Source organism: Penaeus japonicus, unplaced genomic scaffold, assembly GCF_977035675.1.
Source record: "Penaeus japonicus unplaced genomic scaffold, GWHDUDI00000001_assembly GWHDUDI00000042, whole genome shotgun sequence".
Classification (NCBI taxonomy): domain Eukaryota; kingdom Metazoa; phylum Arthropoda; class Malacostraca; order Decapoda; family Penaeidae; genus Penaeus; species Penaeus japonicus.
The window spans coordinates 13,839,495-13,859,494 of record NW_028234444.1 but is presented as its reverse complement, the minus strand read 5'-3'; the positions used below and the strand labels follow the sequence as shown (position 1 = coordinate 13,859,494).

At 38.7% G+C, this 20,000-nt stretch overlaps 5 protein-coding genes and 2 pseudogenes across 6 annotated transcripts in view; all 7 read left to right on the top strand.

The window, feature by feature from the left end:
* LOC147466685 (uncharacterized) overlaps window positions 1–7,074 on the top strand; it is a 9,195-nt pseudogene extending 2,121 nt beyond the window's left edge. Inside the window, exons 3-8 of the transcript XR_015190805.1 lie at window positions 1,104–1,248; window positions 2,333–2,437; window positions 3,370–3,562; window positions 3,647–3,877; window positions 4,009–4,240; window positions 6,795–7,074. The product of XR_015190805.1 is annotated as an uncharacterized LOC147466685 (transcript). The remainder of the gene's footprint in view (window positions 1–1,103; window positions 1,249–2,332; window positions 2,438–3,369; window positions 3,563–3,646; window positions 3,878–4,008; window positions 4,241–6,794) is intronic.
* A 35-nt stretch (window positions 7,075–7,109) lies between these two features.
* On the top strand, window positions 7,110–10,568 carry LOC147466684 (uncharacterized; the record flags this gene model as incomplete). The annotated part of the gene is made up of 3 exons (XM_086534965.1): window positions 7,110–7,126; window positions 9,005–9,161; window positions 9,363–10,568. Coding segments are annotated over exons 1-3 (1,380 nt in total), but the record flags the coding sequence as incomplete, so codon positions are not given.
* A 5-nt stretch (window positions 10,569–10,573) lies between these two features.
* Window positions 10,574–11,380, top strand: LOC147466683 (uncharacterized; the record flags this gene model as incomplete). Its single annotated transcript, XM_086534964.1, has 1 exon — window positions 10,574–11,380. A coding segment is annotated over one exon (807 nt), but the record flags the coding sequence as incomplete, so codon positions are not given.
* Window positions 11,381–11,389: 9 nt separating this feature from the next.
* LOC147466682 (uncharacterized) lies at window positions 11,390–11,950 on the top strand (annotated as a pseudogene).
* Window positions 11,951–13,817: 1,867 nt separating this feature from the next.
* LOC147466681 (uncharacterized) lies at window positions 13,818–14,798 on the top strand. Its single transcript, XM_086534833.1, has 2 exons — window positions 13,818–13,930; window positions 14,049–14,798. Exons 1-2 carry the CDS (start codon window positions 13,919–13,921, stop codon window positions 14,709–14,711), a joined length of 675 nt encoding a protein of 224 aa, XP_086390959.1. The 5' UTR covers window positions 13,818–13,918; the 3' UTR covers window positions 14,712–14,798.
* Window positions 14,799–16,697: 1,899 nt separating this feature from the next.
* On the top strand, window positions 16,698–17,606 carry LOC147466680 (uncharacterized). Its single transcript, XM_043010075.2, has 2 exons — window positions 16,698–16,739; window positions 16,858–17,606. The coding sequence occupies exons 1-2, from the start codon at window positions 16,728–16,730 to the stop codon at window positions 17,518–17,520; spliced, it is 675 nt and encodes a 224-aa protein (XP_042866009.2). The 5' UTR covers window positions 16,698–16,727; the 3' UTR covers window positions 17,521–17,606.
* A 1,592-nt stretch (window positions 17,607–19,198) lies between these two features.
* LOC122249317 (uncharacterized) lies at window positions 19,199–19,967 on the top strand. Its single transcript, XM_086534834.1, has 2 exons — window positions 19,199–19,286; window positions 19,407–19,967. The coding sequence occupies exons 1-2, from the start codon at window positions 19,275–19,277 to the stop codon at window positions 19,920–19,922; spliced, it is 528 nt and encodes a 175-aa protein (XP_086390960.1). The 5' UTR covers window positions 19,199–19,274; the 3' UTR covers window positions 19,923–19,967.
* The last annotated feature ends 33 nt before the right edge of the window (window positions 19,968–20,000 follow it).

The window sequence follows — 20,000 nt, the reverse complement described above, 5'->3', positions numbered from 1 at the left end:
TTATATTATATTATTATATATAATTTTTATGTCTGTGTAAATACATATGTCCACACATTAGATTACTTGCAACAGCTGATTGTGTCACAGGTATTATATTAACGTATATAATTTGTATAATTTCTATACATGTTTATATTCACATGTATTCTGCTGTGTGTATCTACATACATTTGTTCACACATAAGCTCTACAATTACTAAACAGGTGTGGTGACTAATATCGGTCATATATATAATATATAAATACTTATTTTATAATAGATATATAAATATATATATATATATATTATATATTATATATATATAAAATTAAAAAATTTTTTTTATAAATAGTATATAATGTATATGCATATATGTATAAACACACATACATACATATATATAAATATATATATATATATAAATATATATATATAAATAAATATACATACATACATATATATATATAAATTCATATTCCCTCTTGCATAACGATATCAATAAAAGGCAGAAGAATAAAGCACAAGGATTTTCCTGTAGGCGGGTCTTTTTTCTATTGTGGGCGTGTCCAGCTCAAAGCCAGCCTCTATTTTCGTAATGTACTGTAAGAGCAGCGTTCTATCAAGGTCTTGCGTGAGAACAGGTATATAAGGAGCCGCACGCATTGCTGTAGTCACATCGCCCTGTTCAGGTCTGTCACCAATCATGTCATAGTGAAGTTCTTGTTGGGTAAAGTTTGCACGTGTTGAATCGTTGTGTACCTGGTATAATGGAGTTCATTTTGCTGAGGTGTATTCGAAAAAGAGTTTTTAGGTCAAACTTTTCCTTGTTTTGTTTCTCTTCAGGGTTTGTACTACTGGTGGCTGCCGCTTGCGCTTCTGAGGGTGGAGAGCGAGAGGGCGGAGCCAAGTCGTGCCTACAAATCTGGTATGGTTCTCCTCCACCATGCCTACTACCCCCGCACACTACTACCAACCCTACCACCACCACAGAGGTCCGCCGAAGCTGAGGCCGGAAGCTGAGCCTTTCTTCGGCACTCTCACTACCGAGGCTACTTACCGCACCGTTTCCTACGGTACAGCACACCACTACCACTCCCTAAGTCCAACCACCACCACAGAGGTCCGCTGACCCGTTTGCTGAGGCTGAAACCGGCTACAGTTACAGGTCGTACCAGACTGTCTACCCTCGTTACCACCACTCTTACCGCACACCCCTACACTTACACCCCCCTACACTCAAAACCACCACTAGAGAATCAGCTGATGCCTGATGCCAATCCTGGTTAAAGCTATGTCCACCGGCCACCAGCAGCGTAACATCCCTACCATGGAGCTCATATGGTTATGGTTACCACACTCTGCCCACTGAGGCACGGGAGTTTACTTGTTGACTATATCTAACGCTCTTTTATTCTGAAGTAATATAGAAATAAATTAAATGTCATTCTATATACACTTATGCAATATTTCAATTAAGATTCCCTGTATAAAAAAAAAAAAAAAAATATGTATGAAGCTTGGGTGTGCGAAACATATTTCAATCATTAGAAGAGAAATTTAGAAGGACGAAGTTGGGAGGAGGGAGGGAGGAGAGTTAAATGAGGGGCGAGGAGGGAAAAGGGAGGAGGAGGGGGGGGGGGGCTAGAAATGGGATGAGGAGGAAGATTACGAGGTTTGGAGTAGGATAGGGTGACGAGAGGAAGGGGGAGTCGAGGAATGATCAAATTGAAGATGAAAGGAAGAAGACGAAGAAAGAAATGTGTGAAACAAAAAAAGAGGGGAGACAGAAACGGAGAAAGAAGATCAAGAAAAAAAAATGTAAAGAAAGGGAATATTAGCAAAACGTGGCTTAGTAAAACAACTTAGAAAGGAGATATATGGATCAAAGCAAAACTCAGAAAATGATAACGAGAGAACATGGAATAAGGAAAGGATATAGGTGACGACTTATATAATGCAATATTCAATTTTTTAATCATAAAATACATTACATAGTTTTGATATTTTTGAGAGTTGTTTTTATAATTTGGTTTTACATACATGTTGCATTAATAAGTATGTGTTTGTATTTATCAATATTCTGTGTTCTATCCCAGTCTATTAAGCATGTCCAGGGGTATATATATATATTTTTTTTTCTTCTTTTTTTTTCCTTTTTTTTCTTTTTGTTATGGAACTTCCGCATTTTTAATTAACTTTCATGATAATTTCAACGGAAGTTACTTTTTAAGATAACAATATTGCATCATTAAAATGTTTGCCTTTTGGTAATAAAATTGGAAAAAATTAGCTATGTTTTGACAAAAGCGTATTTCAATCACTTGTCACTTAATGGAAGTCACCCTCAAGTGGGACCAGAGAAGCGACTTCTTTTGCCTCAGTGTCAGGAGCCTCGGTCTGATTTTCATCTACAAGAAAGTGTGCAAAGGCGTGCTTATTACTGCCCTGATTAGGGCAAAAGGAGGGTCGACGAAATTTTGACTCAATTTTTGCTGTAATTAGAATATAGAGGCGTATATATATAAAAAAAGATCTTCCTTTTCTATCAAAATGATATTGTTTTACTTAGCTTCAAAAGATTAAAAACTTATTTAATAAACTACCTTAGAATTTGACTTGTAAGTCACAACACAGGATGGCCTATCAATTTTAGCCAGTAGTATCTATAAACGCTTACACATATATGTATATATATATGTTATTAATAAGCACATATATACATATATTTCATATACCACAATATATATGTTATACCACCCCCCCCCCCTATTATAATTCTGTGTGGTCCAAACATATGTTCAACATAAGCTCACCTTCATGACAGAAGACTGTGCGTTATATTTAAACATAATACGTATATATGTATATATTGTATATATATTATATATATATATATTAATATATATTATAGGTAAATATTTTATACTTATACATATAACATTACATACGTTGATATACATATTTTATCTATATATGTACGTATCTATTATGTATAATATATACACTTATATATATATATTTATACATATATATTTATGGTATATATGTAAAACATATTAACTAATTGATATACATATATATATATTGATATATATATATACTATTTATATTTATATAATATATATATATTATATACTTAAAAAGAACTGAACTGTACTTGTGTATATAATACATACATATTCAGACACACACATATATACATACATATATAATTAGCTATAATATAGATTTATTTATATTTATATATATTTTTTTTTTTCTTATATAAATATACGCTCGCTCTACTACGTCTCTCTATTGCTCGCGCATCGGCTCTCGTGCCAAGGCACTCGCACTCGATATACGCGTATAAGCACACCTCGAAGACGCGCTCTCTCTCACTCTAGTCTCGGTTCCTGAGGGGGTCCTCTTTATCTAATTGTGGGCGTGTCCTGCTCAAAGCCACCTTATTTCGTATTGTACGTAAGAGCAGCGTTCTGCCAAGGTTCTTGCGTGGAGAACAGGTATATAGGAAGCGCACGCATTGCTGTAGTCACATCGCCCTGTGCCGTGCACCAATCAGCAGAGATGAACGTACTGGTGGGTAAAGATTGACGTATTGAATCCTGTGTGACCTGAATTATTAGGAGTTCCTTTTGCTGAGTGGAATTCCGAAAAAAATAGTTTTTGGTAAACCTTTAAGGGTGTTGTTGATGAGTCAGGTGTTTGTCTCTGGTGGCTGCCGCTTGCGTTCTGAGGTGGAGAAGCGAGAGGCCGGTAGCCAAGTGTGCCTAACAAACTATGGCTATGTTACACACCACGCCTATACCCCCGCACTACAACCACCCCTATCACCACACAAGAGGTGCCGAGCCTGTGGCGAAGTGAGCCTTCTTACGGTACTCTCACTACGAGGTTTCTACCGCCCCCGTTTTCCTTTTCGGCTACCAGGCACACCCATACACTCCCAACGGTCCCCACACACAACAGGTCCGCTGACCCGTCGCTGAGGGCTCTGAACCCGGTACGGATTTAAAGTGTACCAGCGGGCGTCTACGCTCGTTACCACACTCTTACCGCCACACTCCTACACTACACCACCCCTACACTCTCTAGTCACCACAAGAGGTCGTGACCCCGTTGCTGAGGCTGAACCGGCTACGGTCGACAAGTCGACTGCCTGTCATACTCGTTACCACCATCTTACCGCCAACCCCTACACTAACCCCTACACTCACAGCCACCACAAGAGATCAGCTGAGCCAGAAGCCAAATCTGGTTACAGCTATGTCTCGCCACCAGTCAGGTTACCATCCCTACCATGGAGCTCACTATGGTTATGGTTAAAACACTCTCACCATGAGGATCGGGAGTTTACTTGTACTGACTATATCTAATAAGATTTTTATTCTGAAAGTAATATAGAAAATATTATAATCATTCTATTATACATTATGCATATTTCAATAAGATTCCTATAAAAATACGAAGTAGCGGAGGGGGGAGGGGGGAGAGAGAATAAATGAGCGGTTCATGAGAAAGGGGAGAGGGAAAGGGGGGCATAGAAATAGAAAGAGGGGAGGAGGATTACGAGTTTGGAGAAGGATAGGATGAAGAGAGGGAGAAGAGGGGTTACGAAAAGAGCAAATACGGAAGCTGAAAAGGAAGTTGAAGAAGAAAGAAAATATGTGAAACAAAAAAGGAAAGGAGACAGAAACGGGAGAAAGAGATCTAGGAAAAAGTCGAAAAAGGAAGGGAATATAAGCAAAAACGTGGCATTAGAAAAACACTATAGAAATGAGATATTGAACAAAGAGGAACACTGAAATTGAACACGACAGATAAGGAACTAGGGAACAGGATATGGATGACGATATAAATGCATATTCAAAATTATATATAATAATATACATTACATAGATTTGATATTTTTGAGAGTTGTTTTTATAATTTAGTTTTACATACATGTTGCATTAATAAGTATGTGTTTGTATATATCAATATTCTGTGTTCTATCCCAGTCTATTAAGCATGTCCAGGGGTATATATATATTTTTTTCTTTTTTTTTCTTTTTCTTTTTTTTTCTTTTTGTTATGGAATTTCCGCCTTTTAATTAACTTTCATGATAAGTTCAACGGAAGTTACTTTTTAAAATAACAATATTGCATCATTCATTTGTTTGCCTTTTGGTAATAAAATTGGACAAATTTAGCTATGTTTTGACTAAAGCATATTTCAATCACTTGTCACATAATGGAAGTCACCCTCAAGTGAGACCAGAAAAGCGACTTCTTTTGCCTCAGTGTCAGGAGCCTCGGTCTGATTTTCATCTACAAGAAAGTGTGCAAAAGCGTGCTTATTATTGCCCTGATTAGGGCAAATGGAGGGTCGACGAAATTTTGACTCAATTTTTGCTGTAATTAGAATATAGAGGCATGAATTAAAAAAAAAAATCTTCATTTTCTATCAAAATGATATTGTTTTACTTAGCTTCAAAAGATTAAAAACTTATCTAATAAACTACCTTAGAATTTGACTTTATGTCAAACACTGGATTGGCCCTATCATTTTGGCCAGTAGTATCTATAAACGCTTACACATATATGTATATATATGTATATACATATGCACATATATATACATATATTCATATACACACACATATATATGTGTGTGTGTCCATACATATGTTCACACATAAGTCTAGTTACTGTCATACATAACAGGAAGAATGTGCATCGTTATTATATAAACATATACGTATATAGTATATTTAGATGTATTTATATATGTAAATATTAAGAATATACATATTTCATCTTTAAATGTATATATATATATAATATATATATATTATATATATATTTATATAAAACTATATATTCTGTATATATGTAAATATATATAAAATATATATATATATGATATATATATATATATATCTATAAGATATATATATATACATATATTACATTCAATAATGTACATGTACAGGTGTATATACATACATACATATTCTGACACACATATAAATATATAACATATTAAATATAATGTATATATATATATATACGTATATATATATATATATATATATATATATATATAATTATATATATATAATAATATATTCACGGAATTGTCCGGAGCATCACGGGATATCATTAAAAGACAGAAGATTAAAACAATTGTCATTTCTGAAGGGGGTCCTTTATTAATGGGGAGTGTACTGTCAAAGTAGCCTCTATTTTCTAATGTACTGTAAGGCGCGGCGTTCTGCCAAGGTCTTGGTGAGAAAGGTATATAAGGAGCGCAACGCATTGCTGTAGTCACATCGCCCTGTTACGGCTCACCAAATCCTGCAGAGATGAAGTACTTGGTGGGTAAGGATTGCAGTTGTTGATCCTGTGTGACCTGTTTTAATGGAGTTCATTTAGCTGATGTGAATGGAAAAAGAGTTTTTAAGTCAACCTTTCTCGGTTTGATTCTTTTCAGGTGTTTGTATCATGGTGGCTGCCGCTTGGCCTTTGAGGTGGAGAAGCGAGAGGCGGAGACAGTCGTGACCTACAACTATGGCTATGGTCTCACCACCACGCCTAATACCCCCGTAACTACTACCATCCATACCGCTCTACCACACAACACAAGGGTCAACAAGTGAGGGCCGAAGCTGAGCCTTCTGTAGGGTACTCTCACTTACCGAGGCTACGACCGCCCCGGCTTTCAACGGCTACAGCCACACCCATATCCACTCCCTACTCCACCAACACCACAAGAGGTACGTGACCCGTTGCTGAGGCTGTACCCGTCTACGGTTACAGGTCGTACCAGTGTCTACGCTCGGGTACCACCACTTCTTACCAGCACACTCCTACCACTACACCCCCTACACTCACAGCCACCACAAGAGATCAGCTGAGCCAGAAGCCAATCCTGGTTACAGCTATGTCCATCGTCACCAGTCCGCGTACCATCCCTACCATGGAGCTCACTATGGTTATGGTTACCAAACTCTTCACCACTGAGGCACAAGGAGTTTACTTGTCCTGACTATATCTAAAAGAGTTTTATTCTGAAAAGTAATATAGAAATAATAAAGTCATTCTATATATATTATGTTTATATCAATAAGATTCCTTATAAAAAATGTACAGAACCATTGTGTGAGAGGAACATATTTCTACTGAAATAGAACACAACCCTTAGGACGACGAAGTATGGGGGTGGGGTGGGTGGAGGGAAGAATAGGGAGATAAATGAGAATGAGGAGGAAATGAAGGAAAAGGGGGTGGAAGGGGAAAATAGAAATAGGATAAGGGAAGAGGATGGGGAGGAAGGGGGGAAGAAGAGGAGGAAGTAGAGAAGAGCTAATATGAATATAAAAAGAAAGATGTCGCAGACAACGAAAAAAGGAGGAAGAGAGAGAAGAAAGAGATCTTGATAAAAAGAAAGACAAGTAAAACCTTGATTTAGAAAAACAACTTAGAAAGGGGATATGGAGCAGATAAGAACTAAGAATAGATAAAGAATGAAGCAATGAGCATGATATTGTAACGAGTTTGAATACATATTGAAATAAAATATTGCATAATACATTATATAAGTTTTTATCTTTTTTTGAGAGACAAGTTTTTATAATTTGGTTTAACACGTATGCTACATTAATAAATGTGTTTATATACATTAATATTCATCTATACATATATATCTATGCATATATATACAACATAATCTATAAATTATATCATACATACATTATATATAAATCTATATATATATATATATATATATATGTATTATATATATATATTGAATACTATTTATATATATAAAATATATATATATATATATAAAAATATATATATATATTATTTATATATATATATAAAAATATATATATATATAAAATATATATATATATTATATGAATAAATATAAAAATATATAAATATATAAATATATATATATATAAATATATATATATATACATATATATATATACATATATTATATATATATATACATATATATATATATATATAAAATATATATATATATATATGTGTGTGTGTGTGTCCACACATATGTTCACACATAAGCTCACATACATACAGCAGACTGTGTCGTTATATATAAACATATACGTATATATGTATATATATGTATATATATATATATATATATATATATATATATATATATATGTAAATATTTATATACATATACATATACGTATATATGTATATTATATGTTATAATATATATATAATATATATAATATCATTAATATATATGTAAATCATTTATACTACTATAATATTTACATTATTATGAATATCTATAGATATTATCTAATTATTTATATATAATATTTATATATTATATTACTGTATATATGTTATCAACATATATAATCATATATAAATATTTATACTTATATTATATACAAATAAAATATTGATTCATTTACATGTTGTATTATAAATACCATACTATTCAGACACACATATATTACTTACATATATATTCTATTATATATATTAGATATATATTATTTATATATATATATATATTCACGAATTGTCCCTGCTTCAGATATCAGTTTAAATAAAAAAGACAGAAGTTTAAAACAATTGTCATTTCCTGAAGGCGGTGGTCATTTATCTAATGTAGGCGTGTCTGCTCAAAGCCAGCCTCTATTTTGCTAATGTACTGTTAAGAAGGCCAGGTTCAGTCAAGGTTCCTTGCGTGTGAGAAAAGGTATATAGGAGCGCACAGCATCATTAATACGCATTACGTAGTCACTATCGCCCTGTTCGGTCTCACCAATCCTGCAGAGAGGAGTATTTGGTGGTAAAGATAAAGATTGCAAGGTTGTTGATTTTTGTTCGCATCTTCTGTGTGTGACCTGGTTTAATGGAGTTCATTCTTTTTGGGAGTGAATTGGAAAAATAAGAGTTTTAGCTGAAACCTTTTCTTTGTTTTGTTTTGTTTCATTTCGGTTGTTTGTATTCCTGGTGGCTCCCGCTTGCGCTTCTGAGGTGGAGAAGCGAGAGGCGGAGTCCAAGCGTTTGCCCTACACTCTGGGGCTTTGGTCTCTCTCACAACCACGCCTACTACTCCCCCGCACTACTACACCCCTTTACGCTCCACACACCAACACACACAAGAGCGTCGCAGAGCCTGAGGGCCGAAAAAGTGAGCCTTTCTTACCGGCTATCTCAATACGAGGGCGCCTAGAGGCTATAGAAAGAGGGCTACTACCGATAACGTTTCTTCCTACGGCTACCAGCCACACCATCCACTCCTACGTCCTCCACCAACACATATGAGGTCACGATGAACCCCGTTGTGAAGGCTTGAACCGGCTACGGTTACAATGTTCGTGTTACCTACCAGATTCTGTCTACGCCTCGTTACACCCACATCTTTACCAGCACACCCTACCATACACCCCCTACACTCACGCCACACAAGAGGTCCGCTGACCCCGTTGCTGAGGCTGAACCCGGCTACGGTTACAGGTCGTACCAGCCTGTCTACCCTCGTTACCACCACTCTTACCAGCCACACCCCTACCACTACACCCCCTACACTCACAGCCACCACAAGAGATCAGCTGAGCCAGAAGCCAATCCTGGTTACAGCTATGTCCACCGCCACCAGTCAGCGTACCACCCCTACCATCACCACAAGAGGTCCGCCGAAGCTGAGGCCGAAGCTGAGCCTTCTTACGGCTACTCTCACTACCGAGGCTACTACCGCCCCGTTTCCTACGGCTACCAGCCACACCACTACACTCCCTACGTCCACCACCACCACAAGAGGTCCGCTGACCCCGTTGCTGAGGCTGAACCCGGCTACGGTTACAAGTCGTACCAGCCTGTCTACCCTCGTTACCACCACTCTTACCAGCCACACCCCTACCACTACACCCCCTACACTCACAGCCACCACAAGAGATCCGCTGACCCCGTCGCTGAGGCTGAACCCGGCTACGGTTACAAGTCGTACCAGCCTGTCTACGCTCGTTACCACCACTCTTACCAGCCACACTCCTACCACTACACCCCCTACACTCACAGTCACCACAAGAGGTCCGCCGAAGCTGAGGCCGAAGCTGAGCCTTCTTACGGCTACTCTCACTACCGAGGCTACTACCGCCCCGTTTCCTACGGCTACCAGCCACACCACTACACTCCCTACGTCCACCACCACCACAAGAGGTCCGCTGACCCCGTTGCTGAGGCTGAACCCGGCTACGGTTACAGGTCGTACCAGCCTGTCTACCCTCGTTACCACCACTCTTACCAGCCACACCCCTACCACTACACCCCCTACACTCACAGCCACCACAAGAGGTCCGCTGACCCCGTTGCTGAGGCTGAACCCGGCTACGGTTACAAGTCGTACCAGCCTGTCTACCCTCGTTACCACCACTCTTACCAGCCACACCCCTACCACTACACCCCCTACACTCACAGCCACCACAAGAGATCAGCTGAGCCAGAAGCCAATCCTGGTTACAGCTATGTCCACCGCCACCAGTCCGCGTACCATCCCTACCATGGAGCTCACTATGGTTATGGTTACCACACTCTTACCAGCCACACCCCTACCACTACACCCCATACACTCACAGCCACCACAAGAGATCCGCTGACCCCGTTGCTGAGGCTGAACCCGGCTACGGTTACAAGTCGTACCAGCCTGTCTACCCTCGTTACCACCACTCTTACCAGCCACACCCCTACCACTACACCCCATACACTCACAGCCACCACAAGAGGTCCGCCGAAGCTGAGGCCGAAGCTGAGCCTTCTTACGGCTACTCTCACTACCGAGGCTACTACAGTCCCGTTTCCTACGGCTACCAGTCACACCACTACACTCCCTATGTCCACCACCACCACAAGAGATCCGCCGAGCCTGAGGCCGAGGCTGAACCTTCTCACTACCGAGGCTACTACCGTCCCGTTTCCTACGGCTACCAGTCACACCACTACACTCCCTATGTCCAACACCACCACAAGAGGTCCGCCGAGCCTGAGGCCGAAGCTGAGCCTTCTCACTACCGAGGCTACTACCGCCCCATTTCCTACGGCTACCAGCCACACCACTACACTCCCTACGCCCACCACCACCACAAGAGGTCCGCCGATCCTGAGGCCGAAACTGAGCCTTCTCACTACCGAGGCTACTACCGTCCCGTTTCCTACGGCTACCAGTCACACCACTATACTCCCTATGTCCAACACCACCACAAGAGGTCCGCCGAGCCTGAGGCCGAAGCTGAGCCTTCTCACTACCGAGGCTACTACCGCCCCATTTCCTACGGCTACCAGTCACACCACTACACTCCCTACGTCCACCACCACCACCACAAGAGGTGCGACGAAGTGCAGAGCCGAAGCTGAGCCTTTCTTACGGCTTACTCTCACTACCTAGGCTACTATCGCCCCGTTTCCTACGGCTACCAGCCACACCACTACACTCCCTACGTCCTACCACCACCACAAGAGGTCCGCCGAGCCTGAGGCCGAAGCTGAGCCTTCTTACGGCTACTCTCACTACCGAGGCTACTACCGCCCTGTTTCCTACGGCTACCAGCCACACCACTACACTCCCTACGTCCACCACCACCACAAGAGGTCCGCTGACCCCGTTGCTGAGGCTGAACCCGGCTACGGTTACAGGTCGTACCAGCCTGTCTACCCTCGTTACCACCACTCTTACCAGCCACACCCCTACCACTACACCCCCTACACTCACAGCCACCACAAGAGATCAGCTGAGCCAGAAGCCAATCCTGGTTACAGCTATGTCCATCGTCACCAGTCCGCGTACCATCCCTACCATGGAGCTCACTATGGTTATGGTTACCACACTCTTCACCACTGAGACACGAGGAGTTTACTTGTCCTGACTATATCTAAAAGATTTTAATTCTTAAAAGTAATATGGAAGTAATAAAGTCATTCTATATATATTTTGTTTATGTCAATAAGATTCCTTATAAAAAGAAAGATATACAGAGCTACTGGGTGTGAATATCATATATACACTCATATAGAGGACAACTTTTAGGAGGACGAAGTATGGAGGGGGGAGGTGATAAATGAGGATAAGGAGGAAATGAAGGAGGAGGAGGAAAGGGGACATAGATTTAGAATGAGGGAGGAGGTTACGAGGTTGGAGAAGGATAGAGAGGAAAAGAGGAAGGAGAAGAGGTCGAAAAGAGGAAATATGGAGATGAAAAGAAAGAAGACGAAGAAGGAAATATGAGAGATAAAGAAAAAAAGAGGGAGAGGGAAAAGGAAAAGAACGAGATCAAGCTAAAAACAAAAGAAAAGAAATATAAGCAAAACGTGGCTTTAGAAAAACAAATTAGGAAGGAGATATGGAATAAAGAAAAACAGAAAATGAAAACGAAAGAAAATGGAATAATGAACAGGATATTGTAATGACTATCAATGCATATTTAAATGATATATCATAAAATACATTACATACTTTTGATATTTTTGATTTTTTATAATTTGGTTTTACATATATGTTGCATTAATAAATATGTGTTTGTATATATCAATATTATGTGTTCTATCCCAGTTTATTAAGCATGTACAGTGGTATATATATATATATATATATATTATATATTTATATATTAATATATATTATTAGTATATATTTTATTATATATTATATATATATATATATATATATTTTTTTATAGATATATTATATATGTATTTATATATATAGATATATAAATATATATATATATATATATATATATATATATATGTATATATATATTTTTTTCTTTTTTTTCTTTTGTTATTGAATTTCCGCCTTTTTAATTAACTTTCATGATAAGTTCAACGGAAGTTACTTTATAAAATAGCAATATTGCATCATTAATTTGTTTGCCTTTTGGTAACAAAATTGGACAAATTTAGCTATGTTTTGACAAAAGCGTATTTCAATCACTTGTCACTTAATGGAAGTCACCCTCAAGTGGGACCAGAAAAGCGACTTCTTTTGCCTCAGTGTCAGGAGCCTCGATCTGATTTTCATCCACAAGAAAGTATGCAAAGGCGTGCTTATTACTGCCCTGATTAGGGCAAAAGGAGAGTCGACGAAATTTTGACTCAATTTTTGCTGTAATTAGAATATAGAGGCATGAATAAAAAATAAAAAAAAATCTTCATTTTCTATCAAAATGATATTGTTTTACTTAGCTTCAAAAGATTAAAAACTGATCTAATAAACTACCTTAGAATTTGACTTGTAAGTCACAACACAGGATGGCCTATCAATTTTGGCCAGTAGTATCTATAAACGCTTACACATATATGTATATATATATATGTATATACATATGCACATATATATACATATATTCATATACACACACATATATATGTGTGTGTGTCCATACATATGTTCACACATAAGCTCACATACATACAGCAGACTGTGTCGTTATATATAAACATATACGTATATATGTATATATATATGTATATATATATATATATATATATATATATATATATTTTTTTATGTATGCACATATTTATGTATACATATACACATACATGCATACATGTACATATTTACATTTATATATATATATATAAATATATATACATATATATATATATATATATATATATATATATATATATATATATATATATATATATATATTCACGAATTGTCCCTGCATCACGATATCAGTAAAAGACAGAAGATTAAAACACTAGTCATTTCCTGAAGGCGGGTCCTTTATCTAATGTGGGCGTGTCCTGCTCAAAGCCAGCCTCTATTTTCGTAATGTACTGTAAGAGCAGCGTTCTGTCAAGGTCTTGCGTGAGAACAGGTATATAAGGAGCCGCACGCATTGCTGTAGTCACATCGCCCTGTTCCGTCTCACCAATCCTGCAGAGATGAAGTACTTGGTGGGTAAAGATTGCACGTGTTGAATCCTGTGTGACCTGGTTTAATGGAGTTCATTTTGCTGAGTGAATTGGAAAAAGAGTTTTTAGGTCAACCTTTTCTTGTTTTGTTTCTCTTCAGGTGTTTGTACTCCTGGTGGCTGCCGCTTGCGCTTCTGAGGTGGAGAAGCGAGAGGCGGAGCCAAGTCGTGCCTACAACTCTGGCTATGGTCTCCACCACCACGCCTACTACCCCCGCACCTACTACCACCCCTACCACCACCACAAGAGGTCCGCCGAACCTGAGGCCGAAGCTGAGCCTTCTTACGGCTACTCTCACTACCGAGGCTACTACCGCCCCGTTTCCTACGGCTACCAGCCACACCACTACACTCCCTACGTCCACCACCACCACAAGAGGTCCGCTGACCCCGTTGCTGAGGCTGAACCCGGCTACGGTTACAGGTCGTACCAGCCTGTCTACCCTCGTTACCACCACTCTTACCAGCCACACCCCTACCACTACACCCCCTACACTCACAGCCACCACAAGAGGTCCGCTGACCCCGTTGCTGAGGCTGAACCCGGCTACGGTTACAAGTCGTACCAGCCTGTCTACCCTCGTTACCACCACTCTTACCAGCCACACCCCTACCACTACACCCCCTACACTCACAGCCACCACAAGAGATCAGCTGAGCCAGAAGCCAATCCTGGTTACAGCTATGTCCACCGCCACCAGTCCGCGTACCATCCCTACCATGGAGCTCACTATGGTTATGGTTACCACACTCTTCACCACTGAGGCACGAGGAGTTTACTTGTCCTGACTATATCTAAAAGATTTTTATTCTGAAAGTAATATAGAAATAATAAAGTCATTCTATATACATTATGCATATTTCAATAAGATTCCCTATAAAAAAAAAAAAAAATGTACAGAAGCATTAAGTGTGAGAAACATATTTACACTCATATAGAAGACAACTTCTAGAAGGACGAAGTAGGGAGGAGGGAGGGGGAGAGATAAATGAGGGTGAGGAGGAAAGGGAGGAGGAGGAGGAGGGAGGGGGAGAGATAAATGAGGGTGAGGAGGAAAGGGAGGAGGAGGAGGAAGGGGGGCATAGAAATAGGATGAGGGAGGAGATTACGAGGTTGGAGAAGGATAGGGTGAAGAGAGGAAGAAGAGGAGGTCGAAAAGAGCAAATACGAAGATGAAAAGGAAGAAGACGAAGAAAGAAATGTGTGAAACAAAAAAAGGAGGGAGAGGGAAAAGGAAAAGAACGAGATCAAGCTAAAAACAAAAGAAAGGGAATATAAGCAAAACGTGGCTTTAGAAAAACAACTTAGAAAGGAGATATGGAACAAAGAAAAACACAGAAAATGAAAACGAGAGAAAATGGAATAAGGAACAGGATATGGTGACGACTATAAATGCATATTCAAATTATATATCATAAAATACATTACATAGTTTTGATATTTTTGAGAGTTGTTTTTATAATTTGGTTTTACATACATGTTGCATTGATAAGTATGTGTTTGTATATATCAATATTCTGTGTTCTATCCCAGTCTATTAAGCATGTCCAGGGGTATATATATATTTTTTTCTTTTTTTTCTTTTGTTATTGAATTTCCGCCTTTTTAATTAACTTTCATGATAAGTACAACGGAAATTACTTTATAAAAAAACAATATTGCATCATAAATTTGTTTGCCTTTTGGTAACAAAATTGGACAAATTTAGCTATGTTTTGACAAAAGCGTATTTCAATCACTTGTCACTTAATGGAAGTCACCCTCAAGTGAGACCAGAAAAGCGACTTCTTTTGCCTCAGTGTCAGGAGCCTCGGTCTGATTATCATCTACAAGAAAGTGTGCAAAGGCGTGCTTATTACTGCCCTGATTAGGGCAAAAGGAGGGTCGACGAAATTTTGACTCAATTTTTGCTGTAATTAGAATATAGATGCATGAATAAGAAAAAAAATCTTCATTTTCTATCAAAATGATATTGTTTTACTTAGCTTCAAAAGATTAAAAACTGATCTAATAAACTACGATAGAATTTGACTTGTAAGTCACAACAGGATGGCCTATCAATTTTGGCTAGTAGTACATATATATGTATATATGCATATATATACATATATATACACACATATATATATATATATATATATATATATATATAATGTTTATGTGTGTGTACATACATATGTCCACACGTTAGATTACATGCACACAGCAGATTGTGTCGGTATATATAAACGTATACAAATTTATACATTTCTATACATGTATATATATACATATATATGTGTGTGTATCTACATATATATGTTCACACATAAGCTCACATACACACAACAGACTATATCGGTATATATATATATATATATATATATATATATATATATATATATATATATATATATATATATATATATATATATATATATATATATATATATTTATTTATTTATGTATAATGTATATACATATATGTATATACACACATACATACATATATATAAATATATATATATAAATATATACTTACACACACACATATATATAAATTCATATTCGCTCCTGCATAACGATATCAATAAAAGGCAGAAGAATAAAGCACAAGGATTTTCCTGTAGGCGGGTCTTTTTTCTATTGTGGGCGTGTCCTGCTCAAAGCCAGCCTCTATTTTCGTAATGTACTGTAAGAGCAGCGTTCTGTCAAGGTCTTGCGTGAGAACAGGTATATAAGGAGCCGCACGCATTGCTGTAGTCACATCGCCCTGTTCCGTCTCACCAATCCTGCAGAGATGAAGTACTTGGTGGGTAAAGATTGCACGTGTTGAATCCTGTGTGACCTGGTTTAATGGAGTTCATTTTGCTGAGTGAATTCGAAAAAGAGTTTTTAGGTCAACCTTTTCTTGTTTTGTTTCTCTTCAGGTGTTTGTACTCCTGGTGGCTGCCGCTTGCGCTTCTGAGGTGGAGAAGCGAGAGGCGGAGCCAAGTCGTGCCTACAACTCTGGCTATGGTCTCCACCACCACGCCTACTACCCCCGCACCTACTACCACCCCTACCACCACCACAAGAGGTCCGCCGAAGCTGAGGCCGAAGCTGAGCCTTCTTACGGCTACTCTCACTACCGAGGCTACTACCGCCCCGTTTCCTACGGCTACCAGCCACACCACTACACTCCCTACGTCCACCACCACCACAAGAGGTCCGCTGACCCCGTTGCTGAGGCTGAACCCGGCTACGGTTACAAGTCGTACCAGCCTGTCTACGCTCGTTACCACCACTCTTACCAGCCACACCCCTACCACTACACCCCCTACACTCGTAGCCACCACAAGAGGTCCGCTGACCCCGTTGCTGAGGCTGAACCCGGCTACGGTTACAAGTCGTACCAGCCTGTTTACCCTCGTTACCACCACTCTTACCAGCCACACCCCTACCACTACACCCCCTACACTCACAGCCACCACAAGAGATCAGCTGAGCCAGAAGCCAATCCTGGTTACAGCTATGTCCACCGCCACCAGTCCGCGTACCATCCCTACCATGGAGCTCACTATGGTTATGGTTACCACACTCTTCACCACTGAGGCACGAGGAGTTTACTTGTCCTGACTATATCTAAAAGATTTTTATTCTGAAAAGTAACATAGAAGTAATAAAGTCGTTTTATATATATTATGTTTACATCAATAAGATTCCTTATATAAAGAAAGATGTACAGAACTATTGGGTGTGAGTAACATGTACACTCATATAGAGGACAACTTTTAGGAGGACGAAGTAGGGAGGGGGGAGGGGGAGAGATAAATGAGGATAAGGAGGAAATGGAGGAGGAGGAGGAAGGGGGGCATAGAAATAGGATGAGGGAGGAGATTACGAGGTTGGAAAAGGAAGAATAGGATGTCGAAAAGAGGAAATACGAAGATGAAAAGGAAGAAGACGAAGAAGGAAATATGAGAGACAAAAAAAGGAGGGAGAGGGAAACGAAGAAGATAGAGGTTAAGGAAAAATAAAAAAGAGGGAATAAAACCTAAACGTGGCTTTAGAAAAAAAAAACTTACAAAGGAGATATGGAACAAAGAAAAACACAGAAAATCAAAAAAAGATATGTAGATGAGAAAACGAGAGAAAATGGAATAATGAATAAGATATTCTGACGACTATGAATGCATATTCAAATGATATATCATAAAATACATTACATAGTTTTGATATTTTTAACAGTTGTTTTTATAATTTGATTTTACATATATGTTGCTTTAATAAGTATGTGTTTGTATATATTAATATACTGTATTCTATCCCAGTCTATTAAGTATGTCCAGGGGTATATATATATTTTTTCTTTTTTTTTAAATGGAATTTCCGCCTTTTTAATTAACTTAAATGATAAGTTAAGCGAAAGTTACTTTATAAAATAGCAATATTGCATCATTAATTTGTTTGCCTTTTGGTAACAAAATTGTAAAAATTTAGCTATGTTTTGACAAAAGCATATTTCAATCACTTGTCACTTAATGGAAGTCACCCTCAAGTGGGACCAGAGAAGCGACTTCTTTTGCCTCAGTGTCAGGAGCCTCGGTCTGATTTTCATCTACAAGAAAGTGTGCAAAGGCGTGCGTATGACTGCCCTGATTAGGGCTGTAATTAGAATATAGATGTATGAAAAAAAGATCCTTTTCTATTAAAATGATATTGTTTTACTTAGCTTCAAAAGTTTAAAAGCTGATTAAATTAACTGGGATGGAATTTGATTTGTAAGTCACAACACAGGATGGCCTATTGATTTTGGCCAGTAGTATATATAATCGCAGACATATATATGTACTTATATGTATATATGTGTGTGTGTCAATATATATGTCCACACATAAGCTCACATAAACACAGCAGACTGTGTCGGTATATGTAAACGTATACATACATACATATATATGTATATATATGTATATATATATTTTTATGTATACATATATTTATGTATACATATACACATACATGCATACATGTACATATTTACATTTATATATATATATATATATATATATATATATATATATATATATATATATATATATATAGATATATAGATAGATAGATATTCATGAATTGCCCCTGAATCACGATATCAGTAAAAGACAGAAGATTAAAATACTAGTCATTTCCTGAAGGCGGGTCCTTTATCTAATGTGGGCGTGTCCTGCTCAAAGCCAGCCTCTATTTTCGTAATGTACTGTAAGAGCAGCGTTCTGTCAAGGTCTTGCGTGAGAACAGGTATATAAGGAGCCGCACGCATTGCTGTAGTCACATCGCCCTGTTCCGTCTCACCAATCCTGCAGAGATGAAGTACTTGGTGGGTAAAGATTGCACGTGTTGAATCCTGTGTGACCTGGTTTAATGGAGTTCATTTTGCTGAGTGAATTCGAAAAAGCGTATTTGGCTTACCTTTTCTTCTTGTTTTGTTTCTCTTCAGGTGTTTGTACTCCTGGTGGCTGCCGCTTGCGCTTCTGAGGTGGAGAAGCGAGAGGCGGAGCCAAGTCGTGCCTACAACTATGGCTATGGTCTCCACCACCACGCCTACTACCCCCGCACCTACTACCACCCCTATCACCACCACAAGAGGTCCGCCGAGCCTGAAGCCGAAGCTGAGCCTTCTCACTACCGAGGCTATTACCGCCCCGTTTCCTACGGCTACCAGCCACACCACTACACTCCCTACGTCCACCACCACCACAAGAGGTCCGCTGACCCCGTTGCTGAGGCTGAACCCGGCTACGGTTACAAGTCGTACCAGCCTGTCTACGCTCGTTACCACCACTCTTACCAGCCACACCCCTACCACTACACCCCATACACTCACAGCCACCACAAGAGATCAGCTGAGCCAGAAGCCAATCCTGGTTATAGCTATGTCCATCGTCACCAGTCCGCGTACCATCCCTACCATGGAGCTCACTATGGTTATGGTTACCACACTCTCCACCATTAAGGCATCAGTGAAAAGTGATTACGAAATAATAAAATTATTTCTAAATAGATTATGTTTATATAACATAATTCCTTGCAA